Source organism: Patella vulgata, chromosome 9 (assembly GCF_932274485.2).
Source record: "Patella vulgata chromosome 9, xgPatVulg1.2, whole genome shotgun sequence".
Lineage (NCBI taxonomy): Eukaryota > Metazoa > Mollusca > Gastropoda > Patellidae > Patella > Patella vulgata.
The window spans coordinates 38,823,012-38,848,810 of NC_065887.2; the positions used below are offsets into that span (position 1 = coordinate 38,823,012).

A 25,799-nucleotide genomic window follows, 5' to 3' on the forward strand; every position below is an offset into this window, starting at 1 on the left:
GCTTGGGGGTAGGGGTCTTTAGCAGTGGGAGGAATTCAGAGGACCCGGAGCTTGGATAGGTGACCCTAATCCTTGCCACCGGGGAATTGAAACGATGCCAGTTGACATCATGACCGACCTTATGATACAGCGTGCACGCGCTAACCATTTGGCCATCCAACCCCTCACACTAATGATGCACACCCATTGTTTACCTAAACAATTACATGCTCACTGTACATGAGTATGACCTAATGCATTGCACACCCATTGTTGACTTCTATTATTTTAATGTTCGAAAAAATCACAACTTTTACTGCATTCAATTTTCTAACATATTATTTTTCAGATTTTATTTCGGATATTTTGCTACGATCGTTTTACTAATTAATTAAAGATTAAAATGATTGTTTATTTCCAGATCATTTAAAGAAACCATTACAAGAGTACACAGAAAAGTTAGGGAAGGTGAAAATAGTTAGAGCAAAGAAACGAGAAGGATTAATCCGAGCTCGATTATTAGGTTTTGCCGCTGCCACGGCAGATACAGTAACATTCCTAGATTCTCATTGTGAATGTACAGAAGGTAAGCTGTCATATAGACATACATTTTATAAAGTAAAAAAGCACATTAAATAATGATAATAATGTCCATTCTATGCCAAGGACACCAATAACGAATTGATATCACGTAGGAACCAGTCACTGAGTAATTAGGTATGACTTAAATGTTCTATTTACTGGATCCATTTTGTTATTAGATTAGCCTAAAACAGAAATGGGCACAGTAAACTGGTGACCATAGCAACCAATAATAAAATTGTTAAATACCCCTCCACCCACCTCCCCTCCGATACCAAAGCTAAAAAGACTCAGTGAGTATGTCACTGGCTCACTAGCCAGGAGGTCTGGGTTCAATCCTCATGTTGGCAGAGAAAGTTCTTCAGAATTTTACATCATGGTTTACCCTTGTAAGCAGTGTAGGACTTGGCCAGGAACAGTGTCTAGTCATTTGGATGGGAAAAAAATCAAGGTCTGGTGCACACATTGGTGTGCATGGGAAAGCATCCTGTCCAAGCAGATTCGCCTTTTACGGTACAGGCATGTCTTCATTAGCTCCATAGTGATGTTTATGTAATAAAGATATTTCAATCATTCTGTATGGAAATACCATCTGATTAATACTTACTATTACCAGGTTGGTTAGAGCCTCTACTGGATCGTATTGCTGAAAATAAAACAACAGTTGTCTGTCCAGTTATTGACGTCATAGAAGACGACACATTTAAATATCAATATGGCAGTGCCAAAGCTACAAGTATCGGTGGTTTTGATTGGAACATGCAGTTTACATGGCATGCTATTCCTGAATATGAAAGAAGACGTAGAAACAATGATATTGCTCCACTCAGGTAACAAATCTTTATTATTCATTTATCAATTATTTAAGCGGCATTTATTAAGTGAATGAGATTAATACATGACCCCATTATATAGAATACAAGTTACTCTAGAAGTTTATTTCTGCCGATGTTCGACAAGGGTTCTTGGTAAAGACAAGAGAAACTTTGTCAAAATGTCGCAAGAAGTATACTTCTAAATGTATTATTCATTTATCAGATTATCTTTGCATTGTTTCGGACAACATCTAATTTTTCACAGCTTAATCTAAGCTAAAAGGTATTTAAATGAATTATTCAACATTTAATTTAGAAAACAAATCAAAATATTAACAATAGATGATCACTCGTCTTAAACGCTTCATTATAACTTTGTAAATACTGAATTGAACCATCTTTGGACCGATATTGCTTCAATCTTTTGATTTTTTAAATTTAGAATAAGGTTATTTATCTTCTTTTGAGCTCAAAATGAAAAATATGCATGTCTTCTTATGGCAAGAGTTGTCCCCCTTTAGTCTTCAAATTGTATTCAATAATTCTCTTTATAGAAACGTTTATATGTAAATTAGCTCTTCAGGAATAACCCCAAATAAATAAAATTCTTATTCAGGTAATTCATTTAAATAATATCAAGTTAAATAGAAAACAACATAGACATTTTGATGGAGAGCCCCCTCTGGATGACAAATATGAAGAGTTATCCCCCTTTAGTCTCCAGGAGAACAAATATAGTATACTAGAAGAATGCCCGGCTTCGCTTGGGGGTCATAACCCCGAAACCGGAAGTGGTAGACTAACGCCACCTGGCCTGTGTTACACCCCGGTCCGAGCTACCCCTATACCCCAAATTTCAGACTCCGGGCAGACCTAGTGTAGCCGCCAACCCCGAACAGACAAACAAACAGACAGACAAACGACAGTCACAAATATTAGTATAGATGATAAATGATGTATATTTCAGATCACCTACAATGGCTGGAGGATTATTTACTATTAGTAGAGAATATTTTGAACATTTAGGAACGTATGATCCAGGAATGGATATCTGGGGTGGTGAAAATTTAGAGCTTTCTTTTAGGGTAAGTCAAAATATTTGTTGTTTTTCTTTTATGGTAAATCAAATATTGGTTATTCTTTTAGGGTATTGTTAGTTTATTAGGCATTCAGTTGTCATCTTTTAGGGTATGTCAAAATGTCGCTATATTTGTCTATTAGGCATGAAGTAGTCATCGTTGGTTGGTGTACCATATTACTTAATAAAGAAAGGTATTTAAATGCTTGAAATGAAATGGCATTTAATGTCCGAGTTTTCTTATATAAAGTCTTATATTAAATAATTTCAAATCAATTTTCTAAAAATGACTCATCAATTTATCTAGCAGAAACACAAATCCCAGTGTTGGTCAAGAAAATTCCATGGGATTTTCCAAAATAGTTGCCCTTTGTCAGTGGTGCAGGACGGAGAACCTGGCAAGGAACTGTGTCTAGTTATTGGGATGGTACAAAAAAATGAAGGTGCCATAGTCACATTAGCCTGCACAAAAGAATCCCCGGCAGTTTGGGATTCAACGAATAATAGGTGGAAGCTGGAAGCATCAAGGTCTGGGCAAATTTCCTGCTGTTTCATTTTATTATATTTTTTTTTTTTCAAAATAGATTTATGTATATTTCAGGTGTGGATGTGTGGTGGTACGCTAGAAATTATTCCCTGTTCTCATGTAGGTCATATTTTCCGTAAACGAAGTCCGTATAAATGGAGAACTGGAGTAAATGTAGTGAAGAAGAATTCTGTGCGTTTAGCGGAAGTTTGGATGGATGAATATAGAGATTATTATTATGAAAGATTTAACCATGACTTGGTAAGTTTCTATCTGTCGTTTACCCATCTTGACTGACCGGGAGGAGAACATACCTGTCCGTCAGGCAATTCACATAAGATTTTCCAGCGTGGTTCCCCCTTGTCAGTGGTACAAAACAGAGGGCCTGACAAGGGACAATGTATAGTCATTCGGATAGGACGGAAAACTAAGTTCCTGTGTACACATTGGCGTGCACATAAAATATCCCTTGGCAGTTGGAATGCGATACAAGATTGTGCCGGTGTCCGGGCAAAATTCCCCTCATAGCACACTGTATGGCACATGCCCGTATTCATTAGTCCGGTCAAGTGCAGAACAGTAGAACTTTAAACCCCATTTCATTTCATTTCAAAGAGTTCAACCATAAAACATAATAGAAATAGTTAATTAATAGTTTCTATGTGGACAAACACTTGATATTATACATTTAAAAACTGGATAATGTTGATCTGTAGTTAAACAAAATAGTTCAACAGAAACTCTCTCTCCATCATTCATTATCACATTCAATGAACCGCGGATAAACAACCTTTTCATACATGAAAACTTAGGATATGATTCCCCCCCCCCCCAACCTTACCACACAAATGTTTTAATTGATATATTGAATGATTTGATTATTTCAGGGTGATTTTGGTGATGTTACAGCCCGAAAAGAATTGCGTAAAAACTTACAGTGTAAAAGTTTTGATTGGTTTGTGAAGAATGTTTATCCAGATTTATTTGTACCTGGAGAATCTATTGCTTCAGGGGAGGTAACTACACTTTAATACTTTAAAAGATATGGCCACAGATCACTAATGATTTCCCCATTGAAGTTAATGTTAATTCTCGTCTCTCAGACCGGCTCTAACTTTTCCCAAACTTTCGTTGGGTAGAACGCTTTCTACCATAGATGGAGCAACATGTGGCAACCTCTTGCCCAAAAGCACGTATGAGGTCCACCATGTAAATCTTGAGATACACAAACCGTTAACATGCAATTATCGGCCCTACATTTCAACCTAAACAACCTCTCAACTCTCATATCCTTCTACCTTAAAATCATGAATATTCACCAAAGACAGGCAGAAAATCGATTCTACACCAAAAACTCAACAAAAATCGCATGCAAAAGGGTGAAAAAGGAAAAGGGAGAGAAAGACTAAAATAGCTTTGGCCCTTGTTTCGTGGGTGACAGCGTAGAAATATTTGGTGAACTGTGTCCATATTGTAGGATTCTGGTATTGAGAGAACAGTGATAGGACATTCTATTCTGTGGTACTCAATTCAACAAGCACCCTTATTATCATCAATGTGATTATATTTTAATTTGGTGCTCTGCAGATGTTGTTATATTTATACATTAAATCCTCAAATTGGTTAGAAAATTTGATCCTGCTGCCTGGGCGAAATTCTCCACTTCAAATTGCACATGTAATCATTAAAATAAAAAATTACAAGATAACTTAAGTACTGACTAAGCCCCATATTCCATTAAAGTCCTCATCACAAAAATTTGACATCCCGAGATCAAGAATGCTGTCTGTCCTGAATTCAAGTTTTCAGATAAATCTTTGGTGTAGAAATGGAATAGAGATCAGAATTGTTTGTTAATTCAACATGTATTGTTTTTCAGATAAGAAGTAAAGCTAAACCTATGTGTATAGATAGTCCATCTGATCACCATAGTTACCATAAACCAGTCAACATGTGGCCATGTCACGCACAAGGTGGAAATCAGGTAAGATTTTTTGAATTGTTTCATGTCTGTTTCTACCAAGGTTATATCCCAGTGCTGTGGTCCACATGAATCATGAAAGTTAAGTTGGCATCTGCTATGTTCTTTATCAACTAGTCCTCTTCACCTGCTGTAGCCACATGAGATCCCAGGTCGGATCCTGGTCTTGGTCAAGACATCCTATCCCTAAAGATGTTAGGTCTGGGAAATATTTCGTTAAAATAGCTGTTGGATTGTCGAGACAAAAACGGTCGATGGGTGGGAACACGAAAATGTAATAATAGGTCCTCAATTCAACAGAAGACAAAGAGTGCATATACAACCACATTTCTTCATCCAAGTAAACAATTTAGCGACGAGTGATGATTGTTGGTTGATCATGTGACACTTCAAGAGCAGGTTTTAGTTGAGAATAGTTTTCCTGGGTTTTCCAGCCTGGTTACCTCTTGTATGTTAGGCAGGACAAAGGGTCTGGTATGGTCAAGCATCTAATCTCTCAACTGAGATGGAAACAGATATGGCCTAATGAGATTTTCTCTGATTTAATCAAAAGTTTTTGATAAAGATGACCTACTTGTTTTGTTGACAATTCAATCCAGTGTCTCCTAATATCACCATTAAATTTCAAACATCTCTCCTTTTTTTCAAATACAGCACACTTATCAGGTATTGTATTAAAATGAAAAGTTTGTGTCAGGCCTTAAGCCTTATATGGAGAGGGTTTTTATGGTGCTGTTACGTACATTCTCTTTAATACTCAATCATGATTGATTTTAAACTTCCCAAAGGTCCACTTTCCATGTACGCGTTTCCGCTTGCGAAAAGGGTGATCTAATGCAAATGTTATGGGACTGTTTCCATGTAAACGTTCCTGCACGTATGAAAATGCGTGAGAAAAGAAAAAATTGTTCGATGAGCGACTTTTTTGCTGGCGTTTTTTTCTCGTGTGAAGTGTGCGCTTGCGGATGTTTACATTCTGTCGTTCAAATACAAGTTCTCTTCCACTTAATCAATCAACCGCTCTTGTTTCTGCAAATTCAGCTTGTAAATGGTAGATTTTTTGGACATTGTGTTATTATATCAATGCCGGGCTCCATACTGTAAAGAGATATTCTCAACTTTTCAGCGATTTTTCTGTACACATACAAATGCAAAAATTGGGTTCACGTTGCGTTTTACTGCTGGAAGAAACAGGTACATGGAAAGCAGGTCTTAGATGAAATTATTATTTTTAATTCCTTCTCCCTAAATCACACAATTATCTAGTCCAGAAGTACCAGCTTATGCTGCGCTGATGAGTTTTACAAGTTTCTTATGATCAACCACACTACAAATTTAGTTTAACAATGTCTTCTTTTCTTTCTCCAAGACCTAAATTTACCAGTAGAGTCATTTTGTATCGAGTTGTCTGTCTCCATACCTCAGGGTTACCTTCTGGCCACTAGCCTTCAGTTTTTGAAATCTTGCTGCTTGAAGCATAGTATGTTTATCGTTTCTAGAACATCTGATACCACGTAGCATTAGTTGTATATTTATTAAAAGTGAGAACAAGCACTTATTGCAAGCTGCATCCATTCAAAAGCAAGTTTTGTTTGTAATAACAGACAATCGCTTGACCACTCCGTTAAAATCTAAATACATGGTTAAGAAAAACAACATGTTGTGGATCTTGAGAGTGTAAAGTATGTTTAACCATGATTAGACAGACATGATACTGAGATGACAGTGTAATAGTATGTTTAATCATGATTAGACAGCCAAGCAAGCATCTTATTAATCAATGCCGTTTTAAAAGATTTTGCGGATTCCTGTACAAACTAGAAGATTTTGGGACTAACATATGGTTCCGTTTCATTCCAATAATCCACTGTTGGAGGAAACCAGAGGACCGAAAGTAAACCCGCAAGATTGGATAGGTGAAATACTCCTTGTCACATACAAAACGGAGTAGAAAGTTTTTATAATTTTGATTTAACTGAATAATAGAGACAGACAGCTCGATAAAAGCTCAATAATAGTGCTACTCCATGGATAAATGATTCATTGTGCTATTCATCCTTGACTAATGTCACAAGAGGAAATTGATTCACTTTATGAAAAGTTATCTATTTGAATTTTGATGGAAATTTATATACAATACAATGATTGGGAGGAAATGAATAACTTATTTACTATATTTAACACAATAGGGGATACTTTCTGTTAAACTGTTATACTAAAATAGAGGGATACATTAATTATTTGTGTTGGTCTTTATAATATATGTGAATAATGTGGAATAAAAGTCTATACATGGGTGTATAGAACACAGTCATCAAATCTTGTTATTTGGACCATTGCATTCCAGTTACAACATTCAAATCTGAAATATACTCTATAAATGTTTCAGTTTCTTAAAATATTTCTTTCTTGAATTTTGAATTATGAAAATTCAGTTAATTATTTGAATTTTCTGATATGAAGATTCCTCTGTCAGATATTTTTCATTAATAGTCATTGACTGGCAAGAAAAGTTTAATTGAGAGCCCAGGACTTCAGACAATATAATTATTTCATGTTACATAATATACAAGTAATTATTCCATGTGTTATATAATATACGAGTAATATTGTTTCATAAAATGCAAGTAATTGTGCCATGTTACATAATATACAATTAATTGTTCCATGTTACATAAAATATGAGTAATCGTTCCATGTTACATAATATACAACTAATTGTTTCATGGTACATACTATAAACGCAATCGTTTATGCTGCATAATATACAAGTAATTGTGTCATGTTCAATAACATTAACATAATTATTTCATGTTACATAATATAAACGTAATTGTGTCATGTTACACAATATACAAGTAATTGTGTCATGTTACATAATTAATATACAAAAAATTACAGGCATCCAGCACAACATCAACATCTCAAAATAAAACACAACAACGACGTAACGAATTCTATCGTTATCATATCAATAGATGGAGAAATATCATTAAGTCTCGTCAGGTTAGTTCACACATATGGATATCCAGACACTTAATCCTCCACATTGAAATTAGGGATTGTTTTGATTTCATGTCCAGATATCAGAGAGTGGAATTTTTTTAGGGGAATTCAGATTTCAAATGATTGCAGTTTTTCGATTTGTGTACATGTATTTAGAATTTCTGTATTTCTTTATATTTCCTGTATTTGTATTTCTTAATATTTTCAGTATTTGCAATTGTTTATATTTTCAGTATTTGCAATTGTTTATTTTTTTTTTAGTTTTTGTTTACCCTTCCAGTATTTGCAATTGTGTATATTTCCGGTATTTGTAATTGTTTATATTTTATGTATTTGTAATTGTTTATATTTCCAGTATTGGATGTTGAGTAAAAACAGTGAAATACGACGAGATGACGGATGTTTAGATTATTCGGGAGGTGAAGATGTTATTATCTACCCTTGTCATGGGCAGAAGGGAAATCAAGAATGGCAGTACAGAGCGGTAACTTTATTTTCTTCAACATCATTTATTGTCTGATCCCTTCATTACAAGGGCTGGGTACACTCATTTCAAATTTGAAACCCCCTATGGAAAACGAAAACAATCCCACCTAGAGTTAAAAGCAGGTTGGCCGGTGTTGTCAAGTTCTGAACAAAGCTTACACCGACCAGTGCTTTGTAATTAGGATTTTATTGTATGCTTTTTGGTGGGAAAAAACAACAAACAAAAATGAAGTATTATATTGACAAGACACAAACCTTGTTTCTTTCCCATATTGAGGTTTTCTAAATCAAGTCTGTTTTTTTTTTGTTTTCCAGGATAACACTTTGTTCCATGTCAACACACAAAAATGTGCCGAGGTTTCAGTTGACGGGAAAAAATTACTGATGAAACACTGTACAGGAGTAGATCGTCAATTATGGAAGTGGAAGAAGAAAACGCCCAAAAGTTAATAAATTCATTCCATTGAAATCTTCTGTGTAGTGTGATCAGGGGTTAAATGGGGTTGGGTAGGGTTCAAAGGTCATGACTGGGGTCATGACTTATATATATATATACATATGTGTGTGTGTCTGTGTATTAATGAACATAGTGCCTATGCAATTACCAAACTCATCATATGGCTGTGATTAACGGTTCATTTGCCTTCTTTATTGTAAACTTTTACTCTCCAATCATTGGTCGGATGGTTAATGTTGAATATTCATAAGCTGATAGATCTAATATCAACTGTAATTAATTCATTTGTCATTTATTAGATGATAACTTTAATATTAGGCATTTTATTTCTTTATTTACTTAAGATATATCTGTAGCTACTTATTGAGTCATTTCTATATTTAGACCAGGAGAAGTAAATATATACATACTTGATAAGTCATTTCTATATATTTACTTAGACTAAGTCATGCAGTCATAATAAGTAAGTCATTTGTACTTCATTTCTTAGATCTTCATTTTCTTAGAATTGTAAGTTATTGCCTACTTATATATAGAGGATATTTGTCATTTTAGAGTGAATAACATATTTTATTTCATCGAGGAGCAAGAAAACTTATATTTTCACGAATGCGTAGCATGAGTGAAAATATAAACGTTTTCTTGCTTAGAGATGAAATAAAATATGTTATTCACGACAAAACGACAAATGTTCTCTTTATTTTATGATTTTACAATCATTTTAGGTAAAAACAACTAGCCAGTGGAATAACACTTTTATTTCACTGATAAAACGCGGTATTCCACTACTGATCATAAAATAAAATAAGTTATTACATTTTTAATCAATCAGCCATACTTACTGGTCATTTGTACTTTATTCATTTTGATTAATACTTAATTTTCCAAACAAATTTTGTTATCATTTATTTGTACAATTATGATTAATCACTCACTGATTTAAATTTATTATTTATTTCATAGTTGACTTGATCATCTATTCTATATTTAACTCGATCATCTATTCTATATTTCACTCAATCATCTATTCTATAGTTGACTTGATATATTTGATCATCTATCCTATATTTGACTCAGTCATCTATTCTATATTTGACTCAGTCATCTATTCTATATTTGACTCAGTCATCTATACTATGATTGACTTGCATATATTTGATTTGTCAAAGAATCTGCATCATTTGAATTTTATCTTTTGTCAGCAGTAATCGTTAACAGCGTTCTATTGATGATTTGATTGTATGGCACTTTTAGAACATTCCAAACATGAGAAAAGTTGAGGTGTAAAAAACGGAATAGAGTTATGTACTTTCATACTAGTTAAAATTCCTGGAAATTTGTTGTCTGCAAATAATGAAGTGATTTCAGGTTTTAATTATTCAGTTATAGACACCATGATTTTCACCACTCAGGCAACGCCTTTATTAAAGTCAGTAATGTAATATTACATTTCATGATAGGTAAAAACTTCACTCCTATGGCCCTGGGGCTAAATTCAAGAAAAAACCTAAACTAAAATATCTGGAGAATGCAGCCTCTTCATTGGCCAAGATTGAAAATCTGTGATAGCCAATGAACTATCAGTATTCTTAAAATATTTTAGTTTATGTTTAACCCATGACATTGGCTGATGAATGGTTTAACCCATGACATTGGCTGATGAATGGTTTAACCCATGACATTGGCTGATGAATGGTTGCAATCAATCGGCCAGTTTTGTAACAGTTGTAACAGATGATAGTAATTTGTCGTTGCTCGTGGGTTGATGTAGAGTTATATAATGATGCTTGTTTTATTGTGAAGTCGGTCTTAAGAAATCCAAAATGATCATCAAACTTTATACAATATATTTGTTACGTTTTATGTTTGAAAATCCCTTTTTCCCCCCCAAACCCCCTTTTTATTGCAGTCCTCCTAAATCCTTTTTTCAGATCCATTAATAAAAGGGGTGGATACAACTTCAGGGACCTCATATATGTACGTATTTGTCATTTTATTTCAAATCTACTTGCACTTTGATCATGACTTCTCAGTTTATAAGAATATAGAATATACATCTATAAAAATTTGTTGCTTTTTAAGAGATATTTATCATGCTAGATATTATTATAATTAATAATTGTTGATTATTTTAATAATTGTTAATGAGCTTTGGTATGAGACGTAGATCTTGTGGGTGTATGTTTTGTTGCCTGGCAACCCATCAGTGTATTACCCGCAGATCTTGTTTAGTACCAAAGCTAAAATATCATTGGCTCGGCTTTTCACCATGATGGTGGCTTCAGGTTTTAGATATTGTCTCTTTCATGTCCTTGAATTTGTAATTTTATTCGTTTTGGAATGTTTGTTAGAGAAATTATTAAAGATTTTATGTTATTTGGTAAAATCTGGCTATGCAAAAAATGGTCGATCAGGATGAAGGATAGATCACAGGTAAATATGAAATATTTACAATCAGTTATTCAAAAAAAATGACCTATGTGGATTGACAGAACCTTCAATCTGTCTGCAGTTGTTGCCTCTCTTGTCATTCCAACTGCCATCATTTTGCTAGTCTGTTTTTGCCTTATAAGGGTATGTTATGATTATATATTTATAAATAGTGTTTACATTATTAGAGATTATTTATTGAATGATTAGATATATATGAATTGTTTTGTACATATCCTTTAAAATGTTTTGATTTTTTGATTTTTAGAAATGCTTATCTGCTGACTTTGCGTAAAATTTTGGTTTGAAAACACGTTTGTATTGGGAAAAAGTCCCTGGTATAGTATATAAACACGTTTCTGTAGGTATCCTCTTAGCTTTACAAACTATTAAACGGGCATTATGGAATATTAGATAAAGAGCTGACAGTTCTCACTATAATAGTTAAAAGCTAGATAATGTAAAGGGAATATGCTGAAAATTTCAGCGTTTGAATTTTAGGCCTAGCCTCGATCATCATTACTAAAGTCGGTATGATAAAAAACATAGTCTTGATTATCCATTTTTATACGTCCACATTCATAATGTGAACGTATTATGCCGTCGCCCCTGTCTGTGTGTGTGTGTGTGTGTATGTATGTATGTGTGTGTGTGTGTGTGTGTGTGTGTGTGTCTGTGGTTCGCCTACAGGGCGCAATTCTTCATGGATTTTCTTCAAACTTGGTATACTTATTCCTTATACCCCAAGGAAGATCCCTATTGTTTTTGGTGCATGCCCGACCCCCCGGGGCAGAGCCACGCCCATTTCTAGTATTTGTTTGTTTGTCGTCTACAGGCCACATTTCTTAACTAATAATCTTGAAACTTTGCATACACATTCTTTGTACCCTAAGGAACATCCCTATCGTTTGGGGTGCATGCCCAACCCCCAGGGGCAGAGCCACGCCCATTTTCTTTTCGTGTGTCTTTGTGTCGCCTACAGGGCGCAATTCTTACTGGATTTTCTTCAAACTTGGTATACTTATTCCTTATACCCCAAGGAAGATCCCTATTGTTTTTGGTGCATGCCCGACCCCCAGGGGCAGAGCCACGCCCATTTTTTGTATTTCTTTGTTTGTCATCTACAGGCCCCATTTCTTAACGTATCATATTGAAACTTTGCATACTTATTCTTTGTACCCTAAGGAACATCCCTATCGTTTGGGGTGCATGCCCAACCCCCAGGGACAGAGCCACGCCCGTTTTCTTTTTGTGTGGCTGTGTGTCGCCTACAGGCCACAATTTTTAAGTCATCACCTTGAATCTTTACATACTTGTTCCTTATACCCTAAGGATGATCCCTATTGTTTTTTGTGCATTCCCGATCCCCAGGGGCAGAGCCACGCCCATTTCTTGTATTTGTTTGTTTGTCGTCTACAGGCCGCATTTCTTAACGCATCATATTGAAACTTTGCATACTTTTTCTTTATACCCTAAGGAACACCCCTATCGTTTGGGGCGCATGCCGAACCCCCAGGGCCAGAGCCACGCCCATTTTCTCTCTGTGTGTCTGTGTGTCGCCTACAGGCCACAATTCTTAATCGATCGTCTTGAAAAAATTTCATATGAATTCCTTATACCCTAAGGATGATCCCTATTGTTCTTGGTGCATGCCCGACCCCCAGTGGCAGAGCCACGCCCATTTCTTGTATTCATTGTTTGTTATCTACAGACCGCATTTCGTAACGTATCACCTTGAAACTTTGCATGCTTACTCCTTCTATCCTAAGGAACATCCCTATTGTTTGTGGTGAATGCCCAGCCCCCAGGGACAGAGCCACACCCATTTTCTTTTTGTGTGTCTGTATGTCACTTACAGCCTGCAATGCTTAATCGATCATCTTGAAAACTTTTTTATACTTATACGTTATACCCCAAGGCTGACCTCTATTTTTTTGGTGATTGCCCAACCCCCAGGGGCAGAGCCACACCCATTTTTTTCTTTGTGTCTCTGTGAGTTGCATACAGGCCACGATTCCTAATGGATTGTCTTTGAACTTGGGATATGTTTTCCTTATAGCCTAAGGACGACAACTGCATGTCACACCCCCAGGGGCAGAGTCACGCCCAATTTTTATGTTTATCGTTTACAGGCCCGAATTCTGGATGGATCAACTTGGTATTTGGCATATGTATTCCTTATAGCCTAAGGGCATCAACTATTGATTTTGGTGAATGCCCCAACGCCCAGGGGCAGAGCAACGTCCAGGGGCAGAGCAACGCCCAATTTTTGCCTTTAACGCCCAAAGGCCACAATTCTGAAAGGATTATTTTGGAACTTGGTGTACTTATTCCTTATACCCTAAGGACGGCAACTATTGATGTTGCCATTTCAATAACAGAATGGTACCTGTTTATATTGTTTCCATATCCAACCCCCATGGGCAGAGCCACGCCCAGTTTTTGTATTTATCGTCTACAGACTGCAATTCTGAATGGATCATCTTGGAACTTTGCATATTTATTCCTTATACCATAAAGACAGCAACAATTTATTTTGATACTTGCCCCGACCTCTTGGGGCAGTGTCACACCCACTTTATTGTTAGTATTTTGTCTGTAAATTTGGCAAAACAAACCCGACGCCTAGCCTTCTTTGCCTCTGATCATATTACAGCCATTTCATTTTCATTCTCTTCATTTTAAAAAGTACCATATCAATCAAAGCTGGAATGTGGACGTATATTGCAGCGTTAGCAATGCTCTTGTTAGATTAAATCATCAATGATCGTTGAGCAGCAAATCAGATTCAAATCCAGGGAAAACCATGTTAATTTATGTTTAATTAATAATTCAGATAACATTTCAGACCTAAAGAAAGACCTGCAATAGACAGATTTAGCTCCTGCATAATGTATATTTAATGAGGATACTTGTTGAAATGTTTGCTTATATATTAAACCAGTGATTGTTTTGTAACTGATTCATAAAAATCGGGACATATGGAATTTCATTTTAACCAGAAGTGGCTTGGTATTTGACCAGAACATTAATGTATTTAAGAAATTAAAATAAAGAGTAAAAATATTTTTAAAAATGATAATAGACTAGACAAAACTTACACACAACTAAAACTTACCACCACCAAAATATATCTACCAAAGATGATGTTCCGATGTAGTTTGTTTTTATCGTATCTTTTCTGTTCTTTACAATAGTTTGTATTTATCACATCATTGGGTAATTCAGGATCCTATTTAATAGAAACTCAGATCTCTTGAAAACAATTTTAATCTCAGATTTGAATTTTAAGAATGTAATATCATTATGACAGGGCTCTTGAAATTCGAATTTCAAATATTTTAACCTTAAAATATGAAAAATACAGTTAAATTTATAGCTTTTATTTGTAAAATTGCTTAAATATATATATATATATATATAAGAGAATTGGGATAACAGTAAAATTTGTCAATATATTCTTTGAACAAAATATCTGGCTAATGTGAGGTAAACTAATTAGATGAAAAACTGTCAAATTTTGAAATGAAAGCCGTGGACTCTGATATACTGATTTAACTCAGTGGTTTTTATGTTAAAATTGATTTGAGAAGAATTAAATTTGATGGCATATTTCTTTATTATGTATGATAATCAAGTCTGAACTTCAAACCCACCCCTTATAATTTATTTCTGGACATTCATTATTATCATGAAATAGTCCTGGGAGATCAAGACTTGACATATATATATCTTTTCGTATCATTCCTGTCTCAATTTATAACGCTGGTAAATTTCATCCTCATATTAGATAAATCAACATTTCACTAAATATCTTTTAGTGGTATTCATAACATCACACATTACTTTCTAATAATTCTTGTCCATCATGTGTCTTGTGTTTTTCATTGATGGTGGACAAAAATTGGCAGACCTCTTGGAATAGGGTCCAAAATTAAATCGTCCATTTCATTGGATTTTATAAGTTGATTTGTTTTGTGGAATGACACTCTGTCTTCGTTGAAAATTTTACATCTATAAGATTTAACCGATTTTGTGTTCCCCTGTTAACAGAGAAAACGAAAAGAGTTTAAAAAAAACCCCCAAAATTAGTGAATAAACTGACTAACAAGCTTGTCCCATCACTATACCAAATCACACACCCCATCAACAAACTCAATACTTTATTTTGACCTAAATTAAACAGATTCAGGTCCTTTATATTACACCATTCTGTTTATAAAACAAATCATAAATTGATTTCAGATTCATATAATTTAATATTTTCACTTATAAAAATCACATTCTCAAAATCATATTGAAATAAATTTACGCAAAAGCAAGTGTTTTTGTTGTCAGATTTCAATAGATCAGCAATTTTTGTAGCTAACCTATTATGGTGCTGTGTGTGTACTTTGTTATTTATTCTAATAATTTATCCTATTTACCGTAAATTAATTTGGTTTCTTGGGTCTCAATTCTGCTGATTTCAGTTATAAATATATTACGCAAAGATCTTTTTCATGTAAATAATTGTTTTAACTACCTGGCCCTGAGGTGATGAAGCATGCCTGGACAATATTAGGAATTAACTCCAATAAGTTATTTTACACTTGACAATAATTACGATTTTACTCTTGCTTCCTCCAGTCTTTTTGCTCTTTTGTCGGGTATTAACCAGTCACATGGTTTGCTTATATTATTTGAGCTTCATGTGAGGTGTGCACAGAAGTATGGAAGTGAAATATTGATTCTTGAGAACAAAAAAGTTAAATATAAATAGTTTATATCATTTATTCCAAATTCACCCATATTACCCGGGATATCATCTACCACTCAAACTGGTAGGATCTAATTTATATCTGTATTTAAATGAGATTCACTATAAGTGAGAGAGGGAGAGAGAAATGGGGTTTAAGGTCCACTCGACACAAACTAGGTCATTTTGGGACTAACATATGGTTTAATTTTATTTCAATAATTCGCTTGCGCGTAGGGGTCTTTAGCAGTGGGAGGAAACCGGAGGACCCGGAGAAAACCCACGAGTTTGGACAGGCGACCCTACTCCTTGTCACGCACTATAAGTGAAATAAAAGTTTGCATTAAGGGGTCGAAGAGAAAATATCTATTTATTAATAATTAATTAACAATATTTTATTCAGATTCGATTGGGGAACAGGCTTAACCTATATAAAAACCCGCTGTGTAAATCCAGGGATCATTATTAAAAAAATTGTAAAATTTCTCCATGAATGCTTCAGGACCATGTGGTGTATGTGGTGTCTAGTTTTTTTGTTTGGTATATATTTCTTGTGTGTGTGAGGTATATATATATATTGCGATTTGTAATTATGCAGGGTTTAAACTTTATTTCATCATTCCGAGTAACCCTGAAGCATCATCTGTAGTAGACGGTAAGAGTAGTAGAAGTTGTCTTAAAAGTTATTCGGAATGGCGTTTCCCATAGGTTTACGAACCCAAGTTTACGAGAAAAACAGCATTGAATTTAATTATTATTATAATTATTGTTTTTTGTACATAGATTGAAACAAGCTATATATTTGTATTGTAAAAATTGTAAATAAGAGGTCACGTTATTGTGAATTTATTAATGTAAAAAAAAACGTGTTGTTGAAAATTCCTATTTTGATTGGTCACGTCATTTATCTATGAAAATGGCTGTCGAACAATGCAGGAATATTCCACAATGCTGTAAGGGATTCTAAGACGTAGAAAAGAGGAAAGATTTTTAAATTTTAGTTGAATTTTGAAATATCTTAGTTTGAATATTTGTAGCTAAAGCAAAAATTAGGAAATTACGCTAAAACTTTAGTTTGTATATCCGCGTGAACAATACAATCAAATTAATTGAGATATTGGAATGTGTTGAGATAACCAAATATGGTTGGATAACATCACAATATGTTAAGAATGTGTATTGAGATATACAAAAGCGTGTATTGGTACATGAATATTGCCATGTGTATTGAGATATCTATCTGTGTATTTCAATGTCATGATGTGTAGTTATCATGTCTAATGGGTTATCTAAATGTATATTGAGATATTATCATGTATAGTGATATACAACAATATTTATTGATCACTGTGTATTCTTATATCTACATTTGTAGATGCTGCATGTATTAAGAGACCCATACTGATGTGTATTGAACTATTGGATGAGATTGTGGAATGTGTATTGAACTATTGGTTGAGATATTGCAATGTATATTGAACTTGTTGAATATTTGAGAATTGTATTAAAATCAAACTGACTGCTGTACTGTATTTATTAAGAAAAAAATCCTGTAATTGTGATGGCCATATTCAAGTGCCTTTGAATAAATGTGATTTTATATAAAGTAGTTTGATTTTGTTGTGAAGTGAGGTGATTTGCTTGCAGTATAGTAATGGAAATAGACAGCAGAAGCAGGGAAATCTGGAAAAGGGATTATGCACAAATGTCTAAGGAATCTTTTCTTGTTCATATTTGTAAGCGTGAAATATAGTGGGGAACGTTCTCAACCAACAGCAGGGGAACATTCTCAGCCAACACCAGATTCAAATCCTGGGGAAGGTTCTCTGCCAACAACAGGATCAAATCCTGGGGAACATTCTCAGTCAACACTGGGGAACATTCTCTGCCAAAACAAGGATCAAATCCGGGGGAAGGTTCTCTGCGCCAACAACAGGATCAAATCCTGGGGAACATTCTCAGTCAACACCAGGATCAAATCCTGGGAAATATTCTCCACCAACAACAGGATCAAATCCTGGGGAACATTCTCAGTCAACACCAAGATCAAATCCTGGGAAACATTTTCCGCCAACACCAGGATCAAATCCTGGGAAACATTCTTCGCCAAAACAGGATATAATCCTGGGGAAGCCTTGAAGGGGAGGGGGTCGTATAAAGACTTACATCTGTCCCTCATACTAGTAGATTTTTACATTACATGGGTTCTAGTCCATTTTAAGTGACCATTTCATATTTGCGTAACAATGGCATTATCTGTAGTTGTGGTAGGTCAGTGTCTTCAAGTAAGAGGCAAGTTGCTATGATGGAATGGAAAGACTTTGGTTCTTCTCGAGAAAATAGGTCGTTTCGTGATTAACATATCTTAAATTTTAATCAAATTCCAGAGTGTCAATGTAAACACAATTGGACCTCAGCTTTCTATTCTATCCAAATGACTAGGCTCATTTATTTACATCAGGTTCCCGCCTGACAGGCCTTATGACATTTAACACCATTGAAGACAAAAGACACTAGGTATTATTTAGCTTTTTTTATATAATAATATTAAAGTAATTTATAGGTTATATATATTATATAAATTGTTCTGACATGTACACCATAGAATTATATCAGATTAAAGAGACTGTACATTATATTTTATAACAGATCACAGGACCTTCACATTTGTCTTTTGTGGTGACTTGCACTTGCAAGAGCTTTGTCAATTAACAACAGACAATATGATGGATAAAATTAACATAAGGTCTAGCCACAGATAGAGGTATGAAATATCTTAGTGTACTTGGTCGAGATATGAAATTTCTAAGTATACCTGGTCGAGATATGAAATTTCAAGTGTACAATAGAAAAGATGAAATTTCTTGTATAAGAGATATATGAAATTTAAAAATATACAAAGTTGAGATATGGAGAGACATGAACTTTTCAAAGTACCTTCACTGACACTTGTACATCTATTGTTCATTTTTTTATGTTACATGTGTATTTCCACAAAAATATCTTCAAGAGCAGGTCACCACAAAAATAGAAGAGGTATTAAAAGACACATGATATATTTTATTATAATTTGAATTAAAGTAGTTTTGTTCATTAACAATGAGTAATAACAAACCAAATTACACCACACAGTAAATATAATCAGCACTTTATGTAAAACAGAGTTATCTTTCTTACATGATGACAGGTACCCATCCTACACACAGAGATCCATCAACTTCATACTTCAAGAATAGATCTCTGCCCTAAATGGCCACCATATCCAAAAATTAATAGTATACTGTTTTGTAATGCAGTTCTACTTAGTTTCACAACAGACAGACATACAAAGACTACCTAAATAAACTTTTTCAATGGAAGCATAATGATTAATAATTAACAAAATTCTCGAAGTCTCAGTGTTTTCGACTAACATCGACGATTTAGGACTTAAAGTGTTTGTCAACTAGCTTGTGTGTGTTCTCAGGCGGAGCAAACTGTAGACAGGCAGCCCAAGTTTAGTATGGACAGGTACCATGACTACAATGTTGGAGATACGGCCAGTTGTGGAGATTCGTAAATCAGGATTTCTGTGTGGGAATTTCCAACCTTGCCAAAATGCCTATGAAAGATTCTCTCAAGGGTTACAATGTATTCTGCTTCATACCAATCCATTTTCATAATTGAGCTTTGGCAAATCATATAAAACATTTAATCAAAACCAAATCATGATGCCTAATAGCCAAATTTGTGGAATATGAAAAGAATGTAAGTGAATACTACTATTTATAAAACTGTATTAGAAACAGGAAGCATGAGTATAATGATGTGCATATGTTACTATAGAAACATGAGTATATTAGATAAGGGGATGTCTCATCGTAAACTTGACATGACAATATACACACCTAACAATAGAAATGAGCGCACTATACACTGTAACCCGGGTATTATTTTATCTTGCGTATTTACATTAATTTCTTTCACATTCATTTAATATGAAACACTAGTTTAAAAATTTGTAAAAATCATTTAAAATCATCTAATTTGTACTTGTGTCCAGTTTAAGGCTGACCAATTAATTTTGCTAATGAGTGTCCAATCTACAAGCATTTAATTCCCTGATCACTGTTGAAAAATTAATCATTATACATCAACGAGTTGGTTATTTTTGAACAGTGATCGAAAAATTAAATGCATGTAAATTGGACGCTCATTATCAAAATTGAATGGTCAGCTTTAACTGGACACAAGTTCAAATTACTAATAGATGAATTTGGGTGGTTTTAACAATTTTCAAAGATTTAATATTGAATGAATGTTAAAGAAATTAATGCTAAATACACAAGATTAAATGATACCCGATATAGTGTTGAGACATTGAACCATAGTTTATTCCATTCCATGTGTAAATGGTTTGCTCTATTGACTTGATGAATTAAAGGACAATATTGGTGTCAGTCATTATAAAATATGTGATAGAGCTCGTTAAATACATCCCAAATATAATTTTAACACAGAGATCATTGCTGCAGGAGTTGTGTAACAAGCACGTGAAGAAACGGGAAGTGACGTCAAACATTACAAACATGAGTTGTCCTTCTATATAACGAGTGGTAACAGACAAACGATCGAATTTCAATTCACTGATAATTCCGTTGAAGATGAAAAGTTGTTATATGAGACGATGAGAGGATATCTGACAATTCAAAAAAAGAATTGGGTGTCAGTAGATAAAAGATAATGAACAAATTAGAAAAAGTCTGTGCATTACCATGTTTTTATTAAGAACAGAATGAATAAAAACGGGGGAATGCACAGGATTTTTCTACTTTTTCTCGTGTCCCTTATCTAGTGACAGCCAATTCTATTTTTGAATTGTGAGATACCCTCTCACCGTCCCATATAATAACTTCGTCTCTTACCGCTCGTTACTTCAGTCTGTTATATAGAAGGACAACTCGTGTTTGTCATGTTTGGCGTCACTTCCCGTTTCTTCAGGTACTTATTACACGTCTCCCGTAGCAATGATCTCTATGTTAAAATTATATTTGGAATGTATTTAACCAGTTCTATCACATATGTAATAATGACTGACACCAATATTGTCCTTTAAGACATCTCTCTTAAACCAAAAGAATAAAATAAGATCAGATAACTCTGTTGAACATATTGTAAAACCACAGAATCATATTGTTAGTATATTGTTAAACACACAAATTCACAGTTAATACAAATTTCATTCCATATTGTGTCTTGTCATGTTTCTGATAAAACCCAACTTCCTCTCGATTCTTCTAAATTCTCTAATAAAATTTCAAGTTCACCAAAAATGTTTGTAGAAGATTTGAGGAATTTGCGAAAAAAATTTATAATCATATTAAACATACAATGTGCAAGAACTAAATCTGCCTATTGAAGGTCTTTCTTTAGGCCTGAAATGTTATCTAAATTATTAATTAGACCATAATCAACTCTCGATATTTACTGGATTTGAATACATTTTGTGATGGATGATTTAACGACAAAATGGATAATCAAGACTTTTTTATTAAAATAATGTAAGCTATGATTAGCTCAGTTGAAGCAAAAATAATTGAAACAGTCTATGTGTTTCTCATGTTACTTTTACAGGTGGAAATAAAATATTTACATTAGAGAATTTAAGTTTGGATTTACTTGAAATAGAAGGGGGAAAACCCAAACATTACCTAGTCAAAGAAACGATAGCATGAGGGCCGTTTTATAATAGATATTTAACAATGACAAGACAAAATATTATGATCATTGGTGCCAGACAATGTAAATTTTCTAGATGGTATAATTATTTAATAAGACAATCAAAGATTCATACAAAACAAACATCTATGCAAGACCAGTTCAATTAATTAGACTGTATTATTAGTTGTTAAATAACATTTTATTCATACAAAAATCTCATTGATGTTTGTCATGTTAAAATCACTAGACGAGATTTTAATATTTTTAACATGACAAGAAAAGATTGTTGTTTTTGTGTTAATTCATAGAAAAAAGTGAGCATATCAAATATAAATATAACATCTGTCATTTTGTGAGATTTTCATTAATTTACAATGAATATATATTTCTTAATTCTCTCTATATAAACTATTATCTAATATTCACTAGGCCCAAACTTCTGGCAAAATGGTTAATATAACATCAACAAAAGCCTTAAATTACAATAAACAAGAAATGAACGCATCATGAAATTGATGCCACACAATGGTTGTTGACATACGCCTTGAATTGAATTTAATGCCACTCAATGTGGACTGGGCTATTGAATTTAATGCCACCCAATGTGGACTGGGCTATTGAATTTAATGCCACCCAATGTGGGCTGGGCTATTGAATTTAATGCCACCCAATGTGGGCTGGGCTATTGAATTTAATGCCACCCAATGTGGGTTACCATAAAGGGCTATTGAATTTAATGCCACCCAATGTGAGTCACCATAAAGGGCTATTGAATTTAATGCCACCCAATGGGGGTCACCATAAAGGGCTATTGAATTTAATGCCACCCAATGGGGCCGACATAAAGGGCTATTGAATTTAAAGCCACACAATTCGGACTGTCATAAAGGCTTATTAAATTTAATACCACACAATTGGGGCTGACATTAAGGGCTATTGAATTTAATGCCACACATTGGGGTCGACATAAAAGCCCATTGCAATTAATCCTCCTTTTAAAATTATAGGCTTATTTTACGTTGAAGAAAGTTTATTAGAATCATATGACATATATAAGGAACTTCCCATAAAGAAACAGAAGTTTTGGTCTAGCACACTAATTTTAAAAATAAAACCTGATATTTTACAATAACCTAATAATTATATAATAAACTATTTTTTAATTTCTCTATCTTTTTTAAGTCTTTATATAGCATACAATTTGTCTCGTTTTTTTACAAAACCTAAACAGAAGTTTAGTGGACGAATTAGGTAACTCTACAAACTGAATATTATCTAAATTCTGTTACTGTATGTCTATGTAACGGGCGAGAAGTACAATATGTATTATAAATGTAAGATCGTATGTCCTATCATAACCATCATAAAAAATAAATTACAATTAGGTTTTGTTCTTTGAAAAACACATAATAATATATAAGATGTATTTTTTAATTTATATTATACAAAATGTATAGTGAGCAGGATAAATCTGATTATTCAGATGGCTTGATTTTTGTTAATAAATTATTATGACCTATAAGGAGCGATATTTAGATCTTCATATTTTTCATCATTAATATTTAAACTACAGTAAGGTCTGAAGGTGTTGTCTATATTTTGGCCGTTTGGGTGGGGGTCATTTCCATTCATTTGGACTTCTGATGTCTAACCGACTTGAATATAGACTGTCCCCAAGTCTACGGATGTTTGAGGATTCAATCATCTACCCAATGCTTGTTTGTCGCCATCATAAATGGTAGATGCAAGAAAATGTCCCGTATTTGTTGCAATGATTAATCAGCTATATTGCTCAATTGAAGATGGATTGAATCAGGCTTCCTTTATTTTATACAATTAGGTTTTATTTAATGAAATGTTTAGCAATTGATTTAAGCTTTCGTGTAAACATAAATTTCCCTTTTATGAAATTAGGTTTTACTTAATAAAATGTTTAGTAATTGATTCAACTTTCATCACAACATAAATTTCCCTTCCTTTTATACAATTAGGTTTTATTAAATGAAATGTTTAGGAATTGTTTTAAGCTTTTATTTTTTAAATAACTAAAAACATTTTTATACTCTAATAAAAAAAATATTTTTTTTTTCTCTAGTAACAAAAATATCAAAACTACTTTCTACAACTCTACAAACTATAATTCATTTTGGAACTTTTCCAAATTAAAGCTGACTTCCTGGTGCCTGAATCACAAAATTTTAACTAAGATAAAATCCAAATTTTAGTACATTGATTGGATAATATTAGATTGATTTTACTAAAATTTGGATTTTATCTTTAGTTAAGATTTCGAGAAACAGGGCTCTGTACGTTAACAATTTAGCGTAACCAATGACAATTGTCCAAAAATATTGGATGCTGGATTCAATGATAGTTGAGTTTTTAAAGAAACTCAAAGAAACAAGGAACTGATATTACCCAATAATGTTGGAGATTTTAAATAAAGCAAGGTATTGATGATATAGTTTAATTTCTCAGAATATTTGAGATTTTTGGGGGAGAAGAACCTTCCCTAGAATACAATATTAAATATAGAATATTACTGTGCCATATGTTACACCACAAACAAAATGATATACTGTTAATAATTAATGAAAACCTGAATTAAAACATTTTAATAATGGGCTTTGTTTGATAAAGGTTTATGGAAAAATGTTTGATTTATGTGGTACATGTGCTTTGACTTGGACATGACTCAATTAAACGTTACAGAATTAAATACCGGTACTTTAAATCCATTGAAAAAGTGTCAATCAAGTAAAGACCTGGGGCCTGTTTCACGAAATTTTAACTAAGATAAAATCCAAATTTAAGTAATTTGATTGGATAATATTAGATTGATTTTAGTGCTTAGCCAATCAAAATTGAAGTATCTACTAAAATTCGATTTTATCTTTAGTTAAAATTTCGAGAAACAGGGCCCAGATTTGCAGATGACAAGTCATTCGCAAATTAATAATATCTCACCTCAGATCAAATCCTTGATTATGTCACGATTCCGTTCACACCATGTATTAGATGATAGTCTAGTCCAAGAGCATTATAATAATAATTAGTATTTTATAAGAATTAAATATAAATAAAACAATAAAAGACTACAGACATAGAAAATATGTAATGAATGTTAAATTTGGCTTTTGTGGGTTTCATTAACTGATTCAGATGATAATACCATCTTATGTTTGCTTAAGAAAATGTTTGAGCTTAACAAAATCAATAAAACTATCCTTATGAAGAATTTAGAAGAATGGTGGTCTGTATTCTAAAAAGAGCAATATCAGACGCACACAACCCAATTGCTACATATCCCTTATTCTGCTTAAGATAAACCTTTATTATCATGTTTATCCTACTAAACTTGACGTAGGTAAAAAAAAATCAAAATTTCTTTTAGACTTTTGCCAAAATATAGGCAGAAACATTTTTTTTAAAATTGAATCATCTGTAGAAAATTCTGAGATGGTCAAAAAAAGATTAGGTTTGTAGAAAAGATGGTTGTACGTAGCTACATATTTATGTTCTTGGACATCTATTTTTCAGAAAACAGAATTTCTGGAGGATTTCATGGTAGCCGATCATTAAAATAAATTATGATTTCAAATTCACAAAAAATACTACAATATCAATTTTTCCCCTGTAGCTTTGGTGACCATCATAAGACTTTTTTTTAATGAATGGACATTGAGCATCTGGAAGAGTATTCCAGGTATTGGTGTAACATGATCATTATAATAGCACTATAAACATTCTCAATATTTCTTGTAAATTCTTCTTCCCACAAAATGACAATCGGTCATTTGTAAGTTTATATAAAATAAACATCGCCATAGTAACATTGAGGTATATCATAAAGTAAGTTTAAGGTTGAGAACTCTCGCTCCGGAAATTAGAATTTTTATCCACAAGGAGGTAAATTAACGACATTCAGTTAGTAGAATTCTGTGTCAGAACTTTGTTGTGAGCCAGCGTAATCTTTAATACTACCAGCCGGACTACCAGTGCTCGAATCTAGAGTTTTCGT

General features: G+C 33.5%; 1 protein-coding gene across 9 annotated transcripts in view; it reads left to right on the forward strand.

The window, feature by feature from the left end:
• LOC126807867 (polypeptide N-acetylgalactosaminyltransferase 5) overlaps nt 1–17,684 on the forward strand; it is a 210,202-nt gene extending 192,518 nt beyond the window's left edge. For all 9 annotated transcript variants that reach the window (XM_050532719.2, XM_050532722.2, XM_050532723.2 and 6 more), the window contains 8 exons: nt 401–565; nt 1,178–1,391; nt 2,344–2,461; nt 3,056–3,241; nt 3,868–3,996; nt 4,860–4,964; nt 8,323–8,451; nt 8,769–17,684. In XM_050532719.2, coding sequence (XP_050388676.1) covers nt 401–565; nt 1,178–1,391; nt 2,344–2,461; nt 3,056–3,241; nt 3,868–3,996; nt 4,860–4,964; nt 8,323–8,451; nt 8,769–8,903 — 1,181 coding nt within the window. In that variant the 3' untranslated portion in view covers nt 8,904–17,684. The remainder of the gene's footprint in view (nt 1–400; nt 566–1,177; nt 1,392–2,343; nt 2,462–3,055; nt 3,242–3,867; nt 3,997–4,859; nt 4,965–8,322; nt 8,452–8,768) is intronic.
• Nucleotides 17,685–25,799: the final 8,115 nt, after the last annotated feature.